The sequence below is a fragment of the Rattus rattus genome, chromosome 18, assembly GCF_011064425.1.
Source record: "Rattus rattus isolate New Zealand chromosome 18, Rrattus_CSIRO_v1, whole genome shotgun sequence".
In the NCBI taxonomy this organism is placed as follows: domain Eukaryota; kingdom Metazoa; phylum Chordata; class Mammalia; order Rodentia; family Muridae; genus Rattus; species Rattus rattus.
In genome coordinates this window covers 25,625,748-25,644,923 of record NC_046171.1, presented here as the reverse complement: position 1 = coordinate 25,644,923, position 19,176 = coordinate 25,625,748, and the positions used below count along the sequence as shown (strand labels likewise).

At 45.8% G+C, this 19,176-nt stretch overlaps 1 protein-coding gene across 3 annotated transcripts in view; it reads right to left on the bottom strand.

Moving 5' to 3' along the window:
* Micu1 (mitochondrial calcium uptake 1) overlaps positions 1–19,176 on the bottom strand; it is a 150,941-nt gene that overhangs the window by 56,123 nt on the left and 75,642 nt on the right. For all 3 annotated transcript variants that reach the window (XM_032889179.1, XM_032889180.1, XM_032889181.1), the window contains 2 exons: positions 12,928–13,010; positions 11,911–12,108 (listed from right to left, as the gene is read on the bottom strand). In XM_032889179.1, the coding sequence (XP_032745070.1) occupies positions 11,911–12,108; positions 12,928–13,010 (281 nt within the window). The remainder of the gene's footprint in view (positions 1–11,910; positions 12,109–12,927; positions 13,011–19,176) is intronic.

The following is a 19,176-nucleotide window of genomic DNA, read 5'->3' as shown; positions in this document are numbered from 1 at the left end:
CTGAGCTCCTGGATATTCTGGGAAAGGAGAAAACAAAACTTGCAGTGTTTAGTGGTGTACCCTGTGCTGATCCACAGGATCCAATGGAAGGTGCCATGGTCACATAGATGTGTGGCCCCTGGTTAATCTTGGTGGGTCACAAAACAGTGAAGAAATGTGAATGTTCAACAAAGATTTGTGGCTAGGGAAGGTCAGAGGTGAGCGGGGTCAGCATGCAAAGTGTACGCGTGTGAACATGTAATAACAACCAACTAACACGCCCCCCTCCCACGAGTGGATGAACAGATGAACAGAAAGGCAAGGAAGCTGCACTAAGCCTGACACTGAAGCTGAGCACACTTCCCATGCTGCCTCGTCACCTCTTGCACTGGATTCCCAGTGGACACAGGGTGCTCAGCTCACATGGAGACCCGCCCTTCTCTGGCTCCTCTTCTCCATTCTGCATAAAAGAATTTCTGTCCCTGGTTTCCCTCTTATTCTTCAGGTACGTTCAGCATCCTCGTGTGGGCTCCCTACGCCCACAGATGCACTAGTGATCTAGATACACTGGGGGTCCTCCAGCTACGCCTCCAACTGTATCACTACGGTTGCTGTCACTCTGAATGCCAAAGCCCAGTAGACAAGACTGCAGCCGGAGCCAAGCAGTATGGCTCATCCCTGCAGCCTCAGCACTCTGGAGGCTACCACGGGTTCTTCAGGACAGCACATGGGACCTGTCTAAGGAGCCAGCTGTCCCCTCTTCTCTGTGGCACTGTGTGGCATCGCCTGAATGAACCTCTCCTCTCCTGGATGTCAAGTCCAGAAAAACCTTTTATTTAGGATTTCTCAAACTAACCCCTTTCCTTCTCTCTTTCCTAAGATTACCGTAGTACTTTCTCCTTGGATACACACTATAACTATTTAATAGGCTCTCCCTCCTTCACTAATCCACAGTGCGGGTAGATGGACCTTTCTAGAGATCCAGATCCCCCCCACGCTACCTCAGTTTAAGCCTCAGTGAGCTTTCTGAGGCACCAGCGCTGAGGAGGTGCTCACAGCTCACTCAGCACACAGCCCTTCACAGCTGGCCGCCCGCTCTGCTTTATTCTCTAAGTGCGCCATCTTGACACCTTCGAAGCTGCGCCATTTCCCGTGATGTGTTTTCCTTTCTTCTATTTTCACAAATCTCTTCCCCTCTCTGAGAAACGACTGAAGTCGTTTATATTTCATTAGCCTAAGCTTTAATAAGAAAAGACATTTGTGTCCTTGTGGGGTAGGCTGACAGAAAACAAACAGGAGAGTGGGCGTGGACCGAGAGAAGACATCCTGAGGAAAGTAATGAGAACCGGGAGGGGCTCGAGGCACATCCACGCCTATGCTGAACTCAGGAGACGGCACGATCCTCTCACGAGGCATCTGCTTAGAGCATCAGGTCAACAGGCGGGGCATGGTGCATTACTTATTCTTGAGTAACCGCAAAGCTGGCTCTGGCTCCTAAGACGCTGTCTAGACTGCAGGGACCCTACCAACAGACAGAGGTTAAAGCTTGCTGTTTTTCTTCTAAGCATTTCCTTCCAGAGCTCTAAAGACTCTAATTCTGAAAAGCATCTGCAGCTAGTCACTGCTATGGGTGTGGGGGGAGAACTTACATATCCTAAACGTTTTGTTAAAGTTTCCTCATGCTTCATTCTTCTGTTTTACTTGAGAAAGGAGGTATAGCTTATGGCTGCCCGCCACCCCCCCTCCCCCCGCAAGCCTCCTGACTGCTCGTACTGTGCCACCATGCCTAGTGAGTTTCCTCACTTGAGGGCCGATCAGGAGGCAGCAAACTTAGTCTGTCTCTAGGCTCAGCTGGGTCTTAGGGAAACCTACAGGTTTCTATTCATTGACCTTGCCCACTAATTTCGTCTTTCTGTCTGTCTGCACCTCTAATATTTTTGCAGGACCAGCCTAGAAGGTACAGGAGGGTCATCCATTCACTCGAGGTCTGGGACAGACTTGCTGAGGATGGCCACTCTCCCCACTGCTCTCCCCGGCTGCAGTCCCAGGGTTGTCCTGCCCCTTTTTCACAGTTTCCACACTAGGGTAAACAGCAGACGACAAGACAGCCTCTTCTGCAGACAGAACGCACCTCAGAGTTAAGGGGGACACAGACTGACTTACATGACTCATACCAGACACTCATCACTTCTACCAGGGATTCCACGCATGACACTGTAAGTAAGAAACTGTCTGGGGTTGAGCATGGTGGTGCACTTGGGAGGCTGAGGCTAAATTACCAAATTTAGACTAAGTAGGGCTGCATAGTGGAACCTTGCCTCAAAATAAATAAAATACAATTCTGGTTCGCTCATTTTCCCTTCAGAAGCTTAAAGTAATGCTTTGTTTCTTTTCGTATCTTCCACACTGAGTACAGATCCTGTACTACTGCAAGTTGGAAGAGCTTGACTGCCAGGAATACAATCTCTGGCCCACCCTCTGTATGTGTGAATCTGGGGCACATTAACCTCTTTCTGCCTCAGTTTCCATACTTTAAATATGTGGGTACAATGTAGCTGTCCTCAGAAACACCAGAAGAGGGCATCGGATCCCATTACAAATGACTGTGAGCCACCATGTGGTTGCTGGGATTTGAACTCAGGACCTCTGGAAGGGCAGTCAATGCTCTAACCACTGAGCCACCTCTCCAGCCCCCGTCTCCACACTTTTTAAATATGGGATTACAATGCCAACCTCACAGCACTGTGAAGAACAAAGGAAACACAGAGCTGGGCACAACTAGAACAGCCTGACTCCCGAGGGCGGTGGCTTACACCCCCTGGTTGTTAATGTGCTGGACAGCCGCAGGTCTACAGCACAGAGCGCACCAGCTAGGATATGTATGGCTAATCAGTGGGCTGTGATCTGTGAGGCTTCTCCTCACACTGCTGCACCGCAACTCTAGTTAAAATCCAACCAGCACAAATGAATGACCTATGACCTTGTGAAGCTGAGAAGGACGTGTGTTCTACTGAAGAAGGGCTGCTACAACTTTGAGTGACAGTCAAGAGATGTTTCCCAAGAGGAAGATCAAATCTTCATGATTTATTTATGAGTTCGATTTTTTTCTTGTGGCCAGTTTAAAATGAATTTAGAATGTAGCATTAAGAGTATTGGTTGACAGAAAAATCCTGGAAACTGTCAAATATTGTAAAGGTACCACGGACGTCCACTGACTTTGGGATTGCATAGTTACCTGTAAATCAGGGCAAGATAAACCTTCAGCACTTGTTGGTCCTTCAGTGATGAATCTGACTTAGTTCTACCTCCTCAGAAGGCCACAGCAGGAGGATGACCTGAGCCCAGAAGTTATGCTAGCTTGGACTCTGCTACCCTGAGATAGCCCCTTCCTCAAAACAACCAAAGAATAAAAACAATTAGGGAAAACTAAATTATCCTAAATTTCACTCCATAGCTGAGGATGGCTTTGACTTCCTTATCCTCCTTCCTCTACCTCCCAAGTGCGATGATAGGTGTGTGCTATCAACTCCAGCCCTGCTCTAGTTTTCAAAGCAGTGATCTCTTCTAAAATCTCCTGCTGCAGAGCCAGGCATGGCGGTGCCCGCCAGAGACAGGCAGACCTCTGTGAGTTTGATCCAGCCTGGTCTGTAAAGTGAGTTCCAGGACAGCCAGGGCTACATAGTGAAACCCTGTATCAACAACGACAACCACTACAACCACTACAACCACCATCAACCAAGCAACCATAAAAAAAGAAAAAAAAAACCAAAAACAAAACAAAATAAAAACCATAAAAAATTTTCTCTGGTTCTATAATTAACCCCTGGTGTGTATAGATCATGCTACTGATCCAATTTGTTGATTTTTTTCTTTATAGATAAATCTTTAGATTTAAGGACTAAGACAACAAATAAAGAACTTGAAAGAGATTAAAAAAAGCCCCACCCTACACATGTATGAGCACACATACACATATGTATAAGCACACACACATGTAAGAGCACACATTCACATATGTATGAGCACACACACAAATATATGTATGAGCACATGTAGATACATGTTAAGTATTCATGAATGCATATGTATGCATGTATGTATGTTATTTGGAATGATGATATTGTTAAAGTTGCAAGAGGAGTTTCCTGGGGTGAAGACATATATACTGGAATTGTGGTTTTCCTATTTCCCTACAATTTGTTTTGGCATTACAATTCTACTTTTACATTTATATTTTGCACTGTAATATATTTTAATTTTGCATATGGATATGTTTGCATATGCATGTGTGCACTGTGTGTGTGTGTGTGCCTGATATCTATGGAGGCCAGAGGAGGGCACTGGATCCCTGGAGCTAGAATTAAAATGGTTGTAAGCCACTAGGCGGGTCCTGGGAGTTGAACCCAGATCCTTGGGACAAGCAGCCTGGGCTCTTATCCCGAGTCCCTTATGCAGCATCTTCCCACAGTCTGTAATGCCATGGTAATTCAGTTTCTGGTGAAAAACCAAATCCACTTTTTCACATTTATGAAAATGCTTGCTCCCATCTTCTCTCAACACTTTGACAAAATTTCATGCTGAATAAGTAGTTTTTCCCTCCCACAAAAAATTATTAGTAAAATACTTTTATAACCAAATATAAAAGTTGTTTTACTTTATAAGGAAGGAGGCTGCTTTTTTTTAAAAGTACAAACAACAATAAAAAAACCCCTTTAAATATATACTTTGCTTGTTAAAGTTATAAATACTTAAAGGAGTAAAGTACCTTTTTATTGAATAATTCAAGCTGAAACCAAGGATGGAATAAGAAACTATACATTTATTATCATCTATATTTTGCTTTGTAGAAGCAAAAGAGTAAAAGAGAAGCAAGCCCGATGAAAGCTCCACTTTGTTTTCTGGAATGTAATTAAGAGTCAGCTCTGTGGGGCTTTGTGGCTAAGGGCACTGGCTGGTCTTCCCAAAGGACCCTGGTTCAGTTCCCAGCACCCACATGGCAGCTCACACCTGTCTGTAACTTCAGTTCCAGGGGGATCTTCACACAGACATACATGCAGGCAAAACACCAATGCACATCAAATACACGAATAAATCATAAGGAAAAAAGAAAGAGTCAACTCTGGACCTGGCAGGCTTGGTAGTGCATGCTTACAACCAGTGCTTGGAAGGCAGAGCAAGGAGAGTAAGTTTGCGGCCAGCATGATCTACAAAATGTGCTATTGGGCCAGCCAGATCTATGCTAGGAAATCCTGTCTCAAAAAGCCAAAGGAAAAACAAATAAAAAAGAGTCAACTCTCATCATAAAATTCACATATGAAGTAATTTCCTCTAGAAAACAGAAGAACCAAAACCCAAAAACAGAACAAATGTTGGCTGTAAGACTACCAAGAACATTCTAGCTCCTGGAGTGCCTGGCTGAAGGACTTCCTGCCTCCTCTCCTTTTCTGAAACCATTTGGCCTTTGTTGTGAGTCTGTCTCTCCTAGGCAATGGGCCCTCGGCTGTACTGTTAGACACACACAGATATGCCTTGATGGATTCAAACACGATTCTAGGGTCTCCTTAGGCACTTTGAAGTCTTAAAAATGCTGCTTGGCTGAAATGAATCCCTTAGGGCTGGAATATAGCACGGTGGCAGAGCGCTCACCTGGTTTCGGCCAGATTTAGGTTAGATCCAGAACTGAGAACAACAACAGGCAGGCAAGCCAGCTAGTATGTAAACACCTTTGCCACCAAGCCTGAAAACCTGAATTTGATCACCAGATCGCATAGGTTAGAAGAGGGGGAAAAAAAGTCAAATTGATCTAATTTTCTCTAATCCTTAAATAATTTATTTATTCGGGTTGTATGTGTGTGCACAGGCCCACGTGCTATGGTGCACTTGTAGGGATTGGAGAACAACCTTGTAGAGTCAATTCTCTCTCTCTGCTTTTGGGAACAAGCAAGAGAAACTTAATCTAAGCACTACCATTTCATTTTCAGACTCCATTTAATCACAGGGAGAAACTAAATTCCAGGTCCCAGGTCCTGGGAGAGCTGGGGACTTCCCAGTAGTTGAACAGCTTCTATGATTGAGAAGGCTAGGCTGACTCCATGACAGGCTTCAAATTGGCAGTCAAAGAGACTAGGCCTAAATTTCTGTTTCCAAGAACTGGGCAAGTCCAGGCAAGTCCTGCTCTCAGAGGCTGCCCTGACATTTGGCCTGAGGCAAGGACAATGGGTCAGCAGCAGTCTCCAGACTTCACGCTCTGAGAATGGTTCTGGAATGCCTAGAGCTAGAGTTAAGATAAAGCTCATCTACCCTGGAATGTGCTCACTTGGTGATCTCTCTGTCTTGGTAATGGGAGACCCCAGCATGCTGGACTCCTGTAGAATAAAACACTCTTTGCGCTTACATACTATTTGAGTCCTGGGTGTCATTCTTCAGCGAATCCTGGAACCTTATATTATAGGGAAACAATTGTCTGAGTTCAGGCATCTCAAGGGCAACCTCTCCATTTGGCTGGCAGGGTCAAACAAGTTCATGTCCCAGGGACCAACTCCTAACCTGATTGGTGAAAACTCCCTTGCTTAACCTCTTATGTCAAAATATGGTTGGTTTGCCAAGGTTATGGCCCGCCCTGCTCGCCTTCGCTTTGAGGTCTCATCCTTTAAATATTCTGTGCAATTTCTCTCCAGGGTCACAGTTCAGCTCGAGTCTGTTCTGTGGATTTGATCCATCGGTAGCGGCTTGATTACAGTACATTTTTGTCATCTGTATTGACCACTGACCTGCTGTTTGGGTTAACATGGATTTATGTGGATTTAAGTGGACCCCACACACTGCCTCCATGTGGCTCTGGGTTGGACTCAGGTCAAAGCATCTTTAGTCTCCAAGCCACTGCTGGGCTGCTCTGTTTTACTGATAGCGGTGAATAATTAGCCTATTTCGTTGTGCCCTGCTTCTAGATTTTTTTTTTTTCCTACTAAACAAGGTAATTGTGTGTGTGTGTGTGTGTGTGTGTGTGTGTGTGTATGTGTGTGTGTGTGACAGTGATTGTACCTCACTTATCTTTAGGTAACTGGTGCTTATCTTTCCTGAGGTTTCACAGTGATTGGCTGGTTACACATTGTCCACACAGACCCCAACTTATTTCATAGTTTCTTTGTTGTATATTCTAGTTAGAGTCTTTATTCTTGCATAAATTAATTTTTTACTTCTCTTTGACATGACAGTTCCTCTCCCCCAAATTAAAATTAAACATAATCTTTCAAAGAATTCTCTACTATCTTTCATTTTGATTGACTTCTTCCTTGCTACAGTCCTCGAGAAATCAATGAATATATTAACTGGAATTAGACTCCGCACCTGTCTCCAAGGAACCCTGCTCTCTCGACTCTGGCAGCCTTAGATGGAATTCTTAACCTAAAATAAAAGTTTTAAGAAAGCGACTTTTATTCTTACATTACTTCTTTAAAACCTTGTTTTTGTTGCTGTTGTTCTCAAACAGAGGGAGGGGATGGGTGGAATAGACAAAGGCTGTCGGAAGGTGAGAGCATTCAGACACTACGGGGCTCAGCAATAGTTATTCTCCTGACGACCAGACACAGCTGGCTTGGGTAAGGGCTTACAAACAGTAGACAACAGGGCATTTCTCCTCTGTCCTAGGAGTGACACCTGGGTAGCAAAGAAGCCAGAAAGTGGACTTGTGGAGAAAGCAGGATGAGAGAACTTTGGTCTTTTTCAGCCCCTAAAATCCAAACTGTTTTGTTGAGTTCCATAGAAACCATAATCCAGGCTAAAAAGAACAAAACAAATAAAAACCAACCAAGTAAGGAACAGAAATAGCTCAGTCTAAAGGAAGCGTGAACGTAGCTGGCTTGGAGCTGACACTACCACACGGCCGCTGTGGCTGTTACAGTTTGTGTCTACACCTGTGATATGGTGTATCCTATCCTACATCACACGGACTCTGAGAGTGAATTCAAGGGTCAGCTGGTGCAAGCTTTAATGCCAGTACTCAGGAGGCAGAACCTCGGAGTTCCAGGGTAGCCAAGAGAACCTGTCTCAAAAGAAAAGTTACGATATGCAAAGTGCCTGGATCAGAGCAGACACCGGGTATAACGTTCACAGGCGTTCCCTCCTCTCACCTTCTGGAATCTCAGAGTGATGGATCAAACTTCCTTTATTCTCAAAACTGCTGTTCTGAGAAAAAGGCAGAAAGGAGCAGCTAAATGGACCCATAAATCTCCTTGATCTCAGGTTTTAAAGGAGGTAAGCCATGGAATAAACTAGTAAGAGGCAGAAAGAGTGATGGAATTATAAAGCTCATAGCAAAGGTATTGAGATTTATTAATCATCTCCACCTGCCTCTTAGCGGTGATGATGAGATTTTATTTCATGCTCAGTGAAGGGAGAAATCCCCCAAACTTAGAAGAGTGAAATTAGAAGTGCTTCATAGAAAACAGGTTTACTGCTATTTCCAGACGTCTTCTGAGGAAATGATTCCAAAGTAAATGAACAGCCTTTGGGTCTCTCGGCTGGGAAGCCTGCTGGTGTGCAGCTGCCTGTGTCTGTCCAGGGCAGACGGACAGCAGACACCACTGTGAAGACACTAAGGCACAGCACTGGCCAAGGGCTGCTGGCACGCGGCTGTGCGCTAGTGTGACGGGGCTGCCCTGACAATGTTCTGTAACTGCGTGGCTTCAATAGCAGAAACCCGTTTTCTCAGGGTTCTGGACGGTCTAAGTGCTGCACTCTACTTGGTTTGTGGGTGGCTGCCCAGACTGCTTCTCCATCATCGCCTGCCTGTGTCTCCTGATGTGCCCATTGTTTTCTAATAATGGCAAAAGTCAGATGGCTCTGGACCCCATCCGGTGGCTTTCTTTGCACTAGTTACTTGTTCTTGCACTGTCTCTGATTATGGCCATCTTCTGAGACAGCAAGCAGTGTCATGGCTATGGGGGCCTTTCTATCATGGTGGCTAAATAACCTGAAAGAAACAACTCGAGGGAGAAAAGATTTTGGTTTGTGGTTTTAAGAGATATTTCAGCTCATTATGGTGGGAAGGCACAGTGGGCGGAGCCAGTGTCAGCAGAAGCACGGGGTGAAGTTTGCTCACAAGGTCCAGGCCAAGAAGCAGAGCCAGGGGTTAGGCTTGAACCAGAGGTGGCTGTGACCTCCAAAGCCTTGCTCGTGGGCACCTACGTCTGCCAGCCAGGCTCTAGCTCCAGAAGGTCCACAGCATTCAGAATCGTGCCATCAACTGGGAACCCATATTCCAAATATTAACCCAGGGAGACATTTCAAATCCAAACGGTAATGGGCTACAGCATTTGGATTTTGGAGGGACATGATTCAGCTCACAACAAAACACTGACTCACTTAACTGTTTTATGAATGAGTAGCCAGGCTCCGAGAGAATAACTAATTCATCGCCTCATTAGAGCCAGGGCCAGCACTGTCTGCTAGCTAGACTTCCTCAAAGGGATACTTATTTCGTGGGAAGACAGCACTGATGGTTGAAAGTCTGAGGAAGAGAGCTACCAGTCCAAAGGCCTTTAGTCACCGGGCTGTGTCATGATGTGGAAAGAAGGGATTTAGGGTGATAACATCTAACTAGAAAACAGCCCAGGGTCCTGTGTCTTCAGCACCAACTCATGTTTTTAGGAGTGCGCAGCTGGACTGTGGCCAGCCACCTGATCAGCCCTCTGCTGTATTGTTCTTTCCAGGGCTCTAGATATAGGACATAAGGTCTAGAGCATACAGATTCTTTTACAAAAATTGTTGGATGAGGTCTACTACTGGCTTCTGTACTGAGGAACAGACTGAAATATTCCATTTAGAATACAAATTTTACAAGGGCACAGCATGCTGCATATATGTATATATATAGATATGCAAACACACATATAATTGTAACACTCTAGTATATATATATACATATATATACATATATTATAGATATTAGACTTAAATATATACAGTTCAATACAAACTTCCATCTCCTCAAGATACACATATGCAAATATTCTAAAATCAAAAGAGAAAAGTAAATAAAAAGTATAAAATACCATTGTTACCAAGTATGTAGGTAAGGGATTCAGGCTACGATAGCATGAATATTTACATATATGAGTCCTGAGGTTTTCCTGATGATAGTCCTCTGTGTAGGACTAAAGAAATTTGTTTTCTTTAAATGTTGCCAGGCATAGTGGTGTACACCTTTGACGCCAGTCCTGGGAAGGCTGATTGAGGCTAGCCTGGGCTACTCAGTGAGTTCCAGATCAGTCAGAATTATATGGTGAGATCTTGTCTAGCAAAAAATTTTAAAGCAAAATGGCACCTGACTAGAATATGATGGGCTGGAGAAACGGCGCTTGCCAGGAAGCCTCATGACCTGAGTGAGCACCGAGATACACATGCACAGAGAAATATCGACCCCCATAAACTGTCCTCTGGTCCCCAGCCCACACATCAATCAATAAATGTAATATAAAAGTTAAAACAGGCATTATGACTAATTTCCTGATTACACGAGAGCTGATTACATAATTGCTTTGCTTCAATTACTGTTCAAATCTTTTTGGTGAAGTACTAGACTGTGAAGAACTAGAAGTTCCTCTGTGCGCACAGAGTTAGAAGTTAGAGGGAGTGAGGCAGCTCTGCAGCTTCTCTGCTGACCTTTACTGCAGGTGCAGTGCTAGTTCAAAATTACAGGCCTCCATGAGAAGTCCTGGTTAACTGTAGGAATCTATTCCAGGGTCCCGTGTAGCTCAGGATGGCCCTGAGCTTTCCAGGTAGCTGAAGATGCCTTGACTTTTTGATGCTCCTGCCTCTCCCTCTGGCACCAGAATCACAGTGCCAGCTTGCTGCTTTGTTTGGTTTTTTGAGATAGGATCTCACAATGGAGCCCAAGAAGATCTGGAACTCATTATGTAGCCCAGGCTAGCCTCAAACTCATGGCAATCCTCCTGGTCTTGGCTTTCTAAGTGCTGGGATTGTAGGTGTAGAGCTATTCATCAGATCACTTACAAATTAAGACAGAAGCAAATCCTAAAGCTTGATCCGCTTTAACCCAGCCTTCTCCCCCCCGGATCATGAACGTCAGAGAGCAGGCTTATAACCAACTGCAATTAGGCCGTGATTTCCCAACTGCTGTAACTGAGTCAGGCAGGCACGGGAAAGCGGAGGGCAGAGAAGACACGCATGGGTCTAAGTGAAGCGTCAGCCTTCTTTTCATGTCCTTTTAGTGGCACTATTTAATGTTTTGAAATTTCAAATAATATTAAAGTAGGGATTATGCTGGAATTAGGAGGTTGTAAGGGAATTTTTTACAAATCTCTAAAAATTAGGGCATTTTAAATCTCTAGGCAAAGCACATATATGTGTTTGATGGATGCTCTGAATAGAACCAATAGCAAACCCCAAGGCCTACTGGTCAAGACACAGTGAAAACATTAGCCCTCTCAGAGAAGTGAGCGTGTGAATCTCCAAGCACACGAGACGGACGCCTCTGCACCCCTGAGCAGGGGACTTCACCCTGACAGCCCGCGCCTCCAGCTGCTAGCGCCTTTGCAAATGTTCATAGGAGGGGCTGTTATCCCTTTCCCTCTACATTCTGGTGCCTTCCATGTAATGAGCATGACACTGGCAAACATGTTGAGGGCTAGGACTGCTCTGACACCCACATTTCTTTCTCCTCAAATGGGGGATCCAAAGACGACTAAGATTTATAATCTTTTCATCTCTGCTTCTGTCCTGGAACCACACTACTCCACGACACTTCCTGCAGAGTGCGGCATTTCCCATCGGCCTCTGGCTTACAGATCAACCAGGAAGCTCAGACCCATCAGTTCTCACGGCTGGAGGGAGCCTGCAAGGAAGCCTTCAGGCCCCTGAGCCCCGGCTCTGTGTGCACGCAGGCGATTACCTCGTTCAGGCCACACCTACCTCCAGCTTTAGAACGTCATGCTGCAGTTTACGCTGAAATTCCAGGAAGTTTTTAATGGTCAGTTTCCCTTTGAGATCAGCTCCAAAAAAGTAGGTCGTGAGGGCCGAACATAAGCCAGACTTGAGGGTGTTCCCAGTAGTTGGACGATCTCTGTGACGCATGCCCATGCTGGTCTGGGAGCGAATGATGCTCTGAACCTAGAACAGAACGGTATCCCGCCCTTAGACTCGAGATGGTGACACAGGAAAGGTTCCCCTGCAGACTCTGTGTGAACACTGTACCACACTACAACCTCAGGAGCCATGTCCTATTATCCCCATTTTATAGATGAGGAGACTGAGGCACACATAGTTGAGCAGTGGCATGGAGGAAGAGAATGGGGATTCTGTCTTGGGAAGCCTCCTGTAGAGCTTGTTTTCAGGAACAGAGGATTTGCTTGGGCTGGTGGGGCAGAATGGTGCAAGACCTCTCCTACAAGGACAGTCATCTTTCCAGCAACACTGTCTGTGTCTCAGTAGGTCTGAGCATGCCACACTTCCCAGTCTACTCCAGATGTGGCAAGAGGTGGCATGGCTGTCCAAAAGGTCTTTGATTTAAATTATTTTATGCGTATGGCTGTTGTGCCTGCAGAGACCAGAGAGGGCTTTGGGTCCCCCAGGACTGGAGTTAGAGTTAGTGATGATCCACCATGGGAGTGCTGGGAATGGATGGAATCTAGATCTTCTGGAAGAGTGTCAAGTGCTCTTAATTACTGAGCCACCTCATATGCAAATTCTTGACATCTAAATATATTAGGATGACTTATGATACACAAAGTTGGTATAAAAGAAGAAAATGCGGGCAATGTCTTCGGTCTTTGAGAAGCGTTAATTTTGGGGACTAACAAGAGTGGCCTCCCTCCACACACAAGTGAGCTTTCTTGGTCTGCGGTTGCCACAGCCTTCACCAGAGCCTGCACTTACAGCTCAGTCCCCACTGGCTAAGAAGTATTAAAAACCGAAGTCAGCACGACTTACCTGCTCAAACTCCTCCATGTCTACTTCTCCATCTCCATTCAAGTCAAACATCTTGAAGGCAATTTCGAAATTTCTCTGAGGAGCTACAAGTAGGGAAGGAGAAAGGGGAGGAAAATGGAAGGAACACATCAGTCAAAACATATGTCACTCCAGAAAAATGGCTTAACTCTAAAATTATACCCAAACCAGAAAAGGTCACTGTCTAGATCAAGTGTTAACTCCTTAAAACCCCAAGAGGGTTCTGTGACCAGCAAAACCAGCATTTTCCTGTTTTTGTATTTCAACCTCTTTATATTAAAAAAATGAATATTTTATGTGTGTTTTGCTTGCATGCACATGTACACACCACACATGTGCAGTGCTTGTGGCGACCAGAAGAGGGCGTTGGAGTCCCTAAGACTGGAGTCCACAGCCTGTGGGTGCTGGGAATCACACCGGGGTCCTCTGCAAGAGCAGCCAGTGCTCTAAACCAGCCAGCCATGTCTCCTTTCTTAAATGCTTCAGCTTTCCCATCAGTGTAGGATACGCTTTCCCCCGTTTTGGTTGTTACTGGTTATACATGCTAAGCTCGCACACCATGTTGTTTTGAACACGCTGTTATTTACTGCATCGAGAAGGCCTGTCTAGGGCGAGCCAACCACTGCACTGAGAGGTCAAAGCCTTGGCCTCTGCTCTTACCATTAAACAATCTAGCTTTCCACGCTGCTTCTGCTACTGTGTGCAGTGACCTGTGTGTGCCACTCTGCTGTGGGGGCTTCAAGCCCTCATCCCTGATCTCTGGTAGGATGGGAAGGCGTACTATAAGCTATTCAGCTCCCACGTCAAGATGTGGCCTCATACACCAATTACTAAGTGAAGCATCCTTAAATGCTAGAATTCAGTTGAAGCTTAAACCCCCACTCCCATCCTCACCCCCACCTCCACCCCCATCCCCACCCCCAACAGCAACAACAGCAGCAGCAACCAAGACAAACTTATTCCTTGAGTGCGTGACTAAAGCCCCTCCACCAGGCTTTAGTGTTTCAGAGTCAATCAAAACACAATTAATACACTTCATGTGTCATAATGAAACGAAAATTAGTGGCTGTTCTCCTCCGCGCTATTAAGTGTTCTGGTAAAGACATCTACCCTGTCTCTTCCTTATGTGCTCCTGACTTGCAGAGCGTTAGAGAAGAAACCAAAATAAGTGTCCTGGGGCTGGGGATTTAGCTCAGTGGTAGAGCGCTCACCTAGGGGCATAAGGCCCTGGGTTCGGTCCCCAGCTCAAAAAAAAAAGAACCAAAAAAAAAAAAAAAACAAACCAAAATAAGTGTCCTGTCTGTCCCAATGCCACTGAAGTTCTCAGTCATAATTTTTATTAAACAAACAAAACCAAAACCAAATAAACCCTCAAACCAAACAATAACCGTGGGGATTATTTGTACATACAGAGGTGTGTATGATGAGCTTTGTAAGCCATTCGGAACCAGACTGTCCAATCCCCCACTGTGAGTTTGTCAACAGCAGTGCTTCCTGGGTGGCCAATTTTCCTTTCAGACACCCAGGCAGCTGGCTGGAGAGTTCCTGGCTTTTGGTTGCTGGCTGTCATGGTGGCTGCTGTGCCTGTCAGCCTCCAGCTGTCTGATTCACTTGATGTTGGCGTCGGACAGATTTGTTTCTTTTCTGTTTCTTGGTCCACTGGCCTCGCCCTCCCCAGTGCACTGCCTCCCTGGTCTTTAGGCCAGAGCTCAACTGCTGATCAGTGTACCACTTAGGGAACTCCTTTATGCTTACTGGCCTCGGGACCCCCTCCTCCCCATCCTCTCCTCCCTCCCCCCCCCTTTCCCTCCCTCTCCTCCCCCTTTCCTCCCCTCCCCTCCTCCTCCTCCTCCTCCTCCTTCTTCTTCTGTCTGTCTCTGTCTCTCTGTCTCTGTTTCTGTCTCTCTCTCTCTCTCTCCTTCCTTCTTTTATTTTTTTAACACAAGGTTTCTCTTAAAGGTAGCCCTGGCCTGTAGGCTGGCCTGGAACTCAGAGATCTGCCTGTCTCTGCCTCCCGAGTGCTGGGATTAAAGGCATGAGCCATAACCATCTGGCTATTGGCACTTCTCAAAAATGTTCTGTCTAATCTTCTACTAAGATGTTAGTAAGTGTCAAACTTTGGGTTTTTTGTTGTTTTTTTGAGACAGGGTCTCATGTTGCAGTCCTAGCTGGCCTGGAACAGGCTGGCCTCAAATTTACATAGATCTGCCAGAATTAAAGGCAGTCGCCACTGTGTCCAGCTTAAGTCAAGCATTAAGATGGATAATTTAATCTATTTATTGGTAGATTTTGTACTTATAATCTCGAAGGTTTAAAGAATACAACAGAGGATTGGAGAGAGATGGCTCAGTGGTTAAGAACACTGGCCACTCTTGTAGTAGACCTGAGTTGTTTCCTGCACTCACATGGCTGTCTGTAACTCCAGTTCCAGTTCATTCACACATATATATATATATATGAATGATTAAAAACAAAAAATAAAAACCCAAACCTAAACCAAAAATTAAATCTGATTGGTCAGGGTGCACATGGGCCTTGAGCATGGTCCAGACTGTGGGCTGTGGGGATGGGGCAGGTGCAGATTTGCTCTGCCTCGTATCCTATCATGAGTGGTATAGAAGGCCGCTTTGGACATCAAGGTGGGTGGCACTGGGCTAGCCCTCTGCTAGCGTCTGCAGGCAGGTGCCAGATGATGATGCACCTCCCCTGGCTTTGGCAGGAATAAAGCAGGAGCCGCTCCTGATGCCCGCTGGCCTCTCACCCTCTGCCAGGGTTAGCAACCTGCAGTCATTGACTGGGGTGTGGAGAGAATCAGGTAAAAGGTTTCAGATTAGATTACTTAATATCTGAACACCGGGACCATGCCTAAAACCCAGCTAAATATCAAGCACTTCTGTCTGGCTTCTTTTCAAGAAATGCGATTTGCACAGTCTCACTCCAACAGCTGGAGGGCTGTTGACCCAGAATGATGAGATTCCTGCTGATGGGTTCCAGGGGGTGTTTGGAACCAGTTTTGGCCACAGTAATCCTGATTCGTGAGTTGGAATCTCTTCTTTGTCCCTCTGAGCTCTTCTGGATTTTTCTCTTGTGATGTAAAGAATATAATTTCAGTCTTGAGGATATCGGGCACGTGGAAGGCCAGGAAGTAATTAAGTAACAGTGGCTTTGAAAGTAATTACGTCAAGGGCCAAAGATGGACACAGAGGGAGACACTGCTGGACCTTTTACCAGACTGTACTGGAACTGGAAAAGCATTTTAGGATCACCTGAGCTGACGACAGCATTATTCCAAGCATCCTGCACCTCCTGTACATCTGGGCACATGGCTTTCCAAATACGCATTTGTAGTAATTCATCACCCATGATTTCTCTCCTCCTACCTTTCAGAATGATCTCCAAGACTTGATCTGTGTGCACAAATACACACATGTATGCACGTGTATGATACACACGTGAGAAAGACTGGCGAAGTAGAGGAATCAACTACATACTCTGCAGAGGAGTAGCCTGACACAATTGCCCGGGGCTTCCTGCAGAGCAGGAACCGAGAGCATCCTGCCACTGGAATCCGGCAGAGCGGACACGTAACGGATTCCAGTACAACCTGACTTTCCTTTCAGCCCCACCAAGAAGGGGCACTGCCCTCTGAGTAGCAGTTCTAGATATTCTTTCTTTCCTTAACAGTCATTTTCTTATACCTCTTATTTTCCTTCCTTCCCGAGATGCTGCTTCAGATAGTCTTCTGAGACTGTCAGATCCGAGCAGTCACTGTCCATGGAAGTCAATCGCGAGGCAAAGTTTGAATGTGTGTTTGGGTCATGTGCACTGTTCTTTCTCTTTAAAAGCATTTTATTTTTCTCAGTATCAGACAGTGGGGTCGACAGTGAGTCTGGCCCTACGATCTCTGCAGACTTACTGGTTAAGTACCCAGACAGGGTTTCTCTGAGTAGCCCTGGCTGTCCCCAAACTCACAGAACCACCTGGCTCTGCCTCCTGTGTGCTGGGATGAAAGGCGTGTGCTACTAAGCATGGGGGACAGTTTATCGCCATGATCATGTCACTGGAATTAAACATACAGCAAAACATTACTCATTCATGTTTCAAAGAAATCTAAAAAAACTCCAAAAACCTTCTCGTAGGCTACCTGCTGGTATCCATTGCACAACAGAAGTGGAAGAAAACGGTTAATTTCTATGAGTCAAATAAGTAATAAACCTTTTTCACTCTAAGTCTTAAAAGAGCTATACCTGAGTCCACTTGGATATTAAATCAACATGATAAAAACGGCTAGATTTTATCTAAGATATAACCACTTTACTGCTTAGAATATAAGGAAGTCAGCAAAATGGTGAGTTAAAGAAAAACAACAAAACAACAACAAAAAGCAAAAACAAAAAATACCCAGGGACGTTAACCAAGGCTCAAAGCAGTTAACTGTCTGGGTGCACACAGTATGTGGTGGGCCTGGAACTGGACGTAGGGCAACCCTGACTCCAGGCTTCCGACTCTCATGCTGTGTGATCCAGTAAGAACACAGAGACACTCTCACTGGGAACAACTCATTCATTTTATGCTGAGATGTTCTGACCTGAAGACAAGACAGGACCTGAGCTAGTGCTGCATCAGTCTCCTCAAAGCCGAGAGCCAAGGTGCTCACCTCAGTGAGACCTGCAGACACTCTGCTCGGCAGCTTAGACCCGACTCAGGCCTAACCTCGGACCCAGAGGCAACTCGAGACTCTTGGAGCTGTGCCATGGCGTTCAAAATTCTGAACATGAACCATGCTCTCCCATTCTTCCTTGGTGTCTCTCTCTAGGTCCTCTGCATTTACCTATGCTGTATGTCTAGTTTCTGTGATGCCTGAGGGCTGCGGACAACATGGAGACCCCGAATAGTGGCCCAACAGGGCATTTAGAAAGGATTTGTCTGGCAAGCATCTAAGGATTAGCTGTAAAGGAGGTGGTGAGGTTCAGAGCAGGTCACAGCAGCCCTTGTAAACTGGAATACTGAACTGAGGTGGGCAGTGCTAACAGAGAGGAGAGGGGAGGGGAAGGGAGAGGAGGGGATGGAGGGGAAGGGAGGGAAAGGGAGAGGAGGGGAGGGGAGGGGGAACCTGCAGTGCCTGAAGAAGGCAGGGACTGTGGAATGTATGGACAGTTATCTGAGATGGGAGGACAGTAAAAAAGAGTGACACCGTGACTGGCTTAGATGACTGAGTATCTTATGTCACTTAAAAGAAGAAATAAAACCCGAGTTAAAGGGATGACAGAATGAAGCTGCGGCCATTGGGGTCTGCCAAGTTTAGGGACTCTGCAGCGCATTCTGACGGAGACACTGAGGAGACAGTGGAAATACGGACTGTAGGTTAGAAGGTTAATGCTGGGAGCTGCTGGTATATTGTGTGGTCAGCGGCAAGGAGTCAGACATGAAGCTGCCTGGGAAAAATTGAAGCATAAAGAGAGAGCTGTGGAAAGGGTGGAGCATGGGAAGAAGCCGATGTTTAAGGAGCAGGGAAACAGGAAAGCAGCAGCAGAGAACAGGCATGTTGGGAAGGCGACAGGACAAAGGCTAGAAACTGCCACAGCCAGACCAGCGTTCCCATGCATGTCTTGTTCCTGTTAGCATGGAGTGCTTGCAATTCCAGCTCTACTGTAGTCTTTTATTTTTTCATTATATTATATTTATTTTGTGTTTTCGTGTGTGTCAGAGGTCAACTTTCAGGAGCAGGTTTTCCCTTCTGTTACGTAAATTCTGGGAACTGAATGTGGTTGTCGGTCTTGACAGTAAGCACCTTTACCTGCAGAGCCATCCTGTCAGCCCCTCCTTAAAATGTTATATGAGTGTCTGTGTGTGCACTGGCTGAAGTACACACATGGAATCAGGGGCCGACTTTGGGGATTCAGTTCTCCCTTTCCACCAAGTGCCTCAAGGATTCAACTCAGGCCATGAGCTTTGGCGGCAAGTGTCCTTATCTGCTGAGCCATCTCGATGGCCCCATAGTCTTTCATTCTTACTGTCCTTCAGTTTCCCGAAGGCATATGCACAATTATTTAAGTGACTAAATGAGGAGTTTTCCGTCAAATTGTCATTAATATTTCTTCCTACAACTAAGGTTAAATTCATTTTACCAACCAGAGAGCACCCCACATGTACAAGTCCCTGAGACGTTCTGTCCCGCTGGAGTTCTCTGAGCTGTGTGAGCTGGCTATGGAGCTACTCAGGAGGCTTACG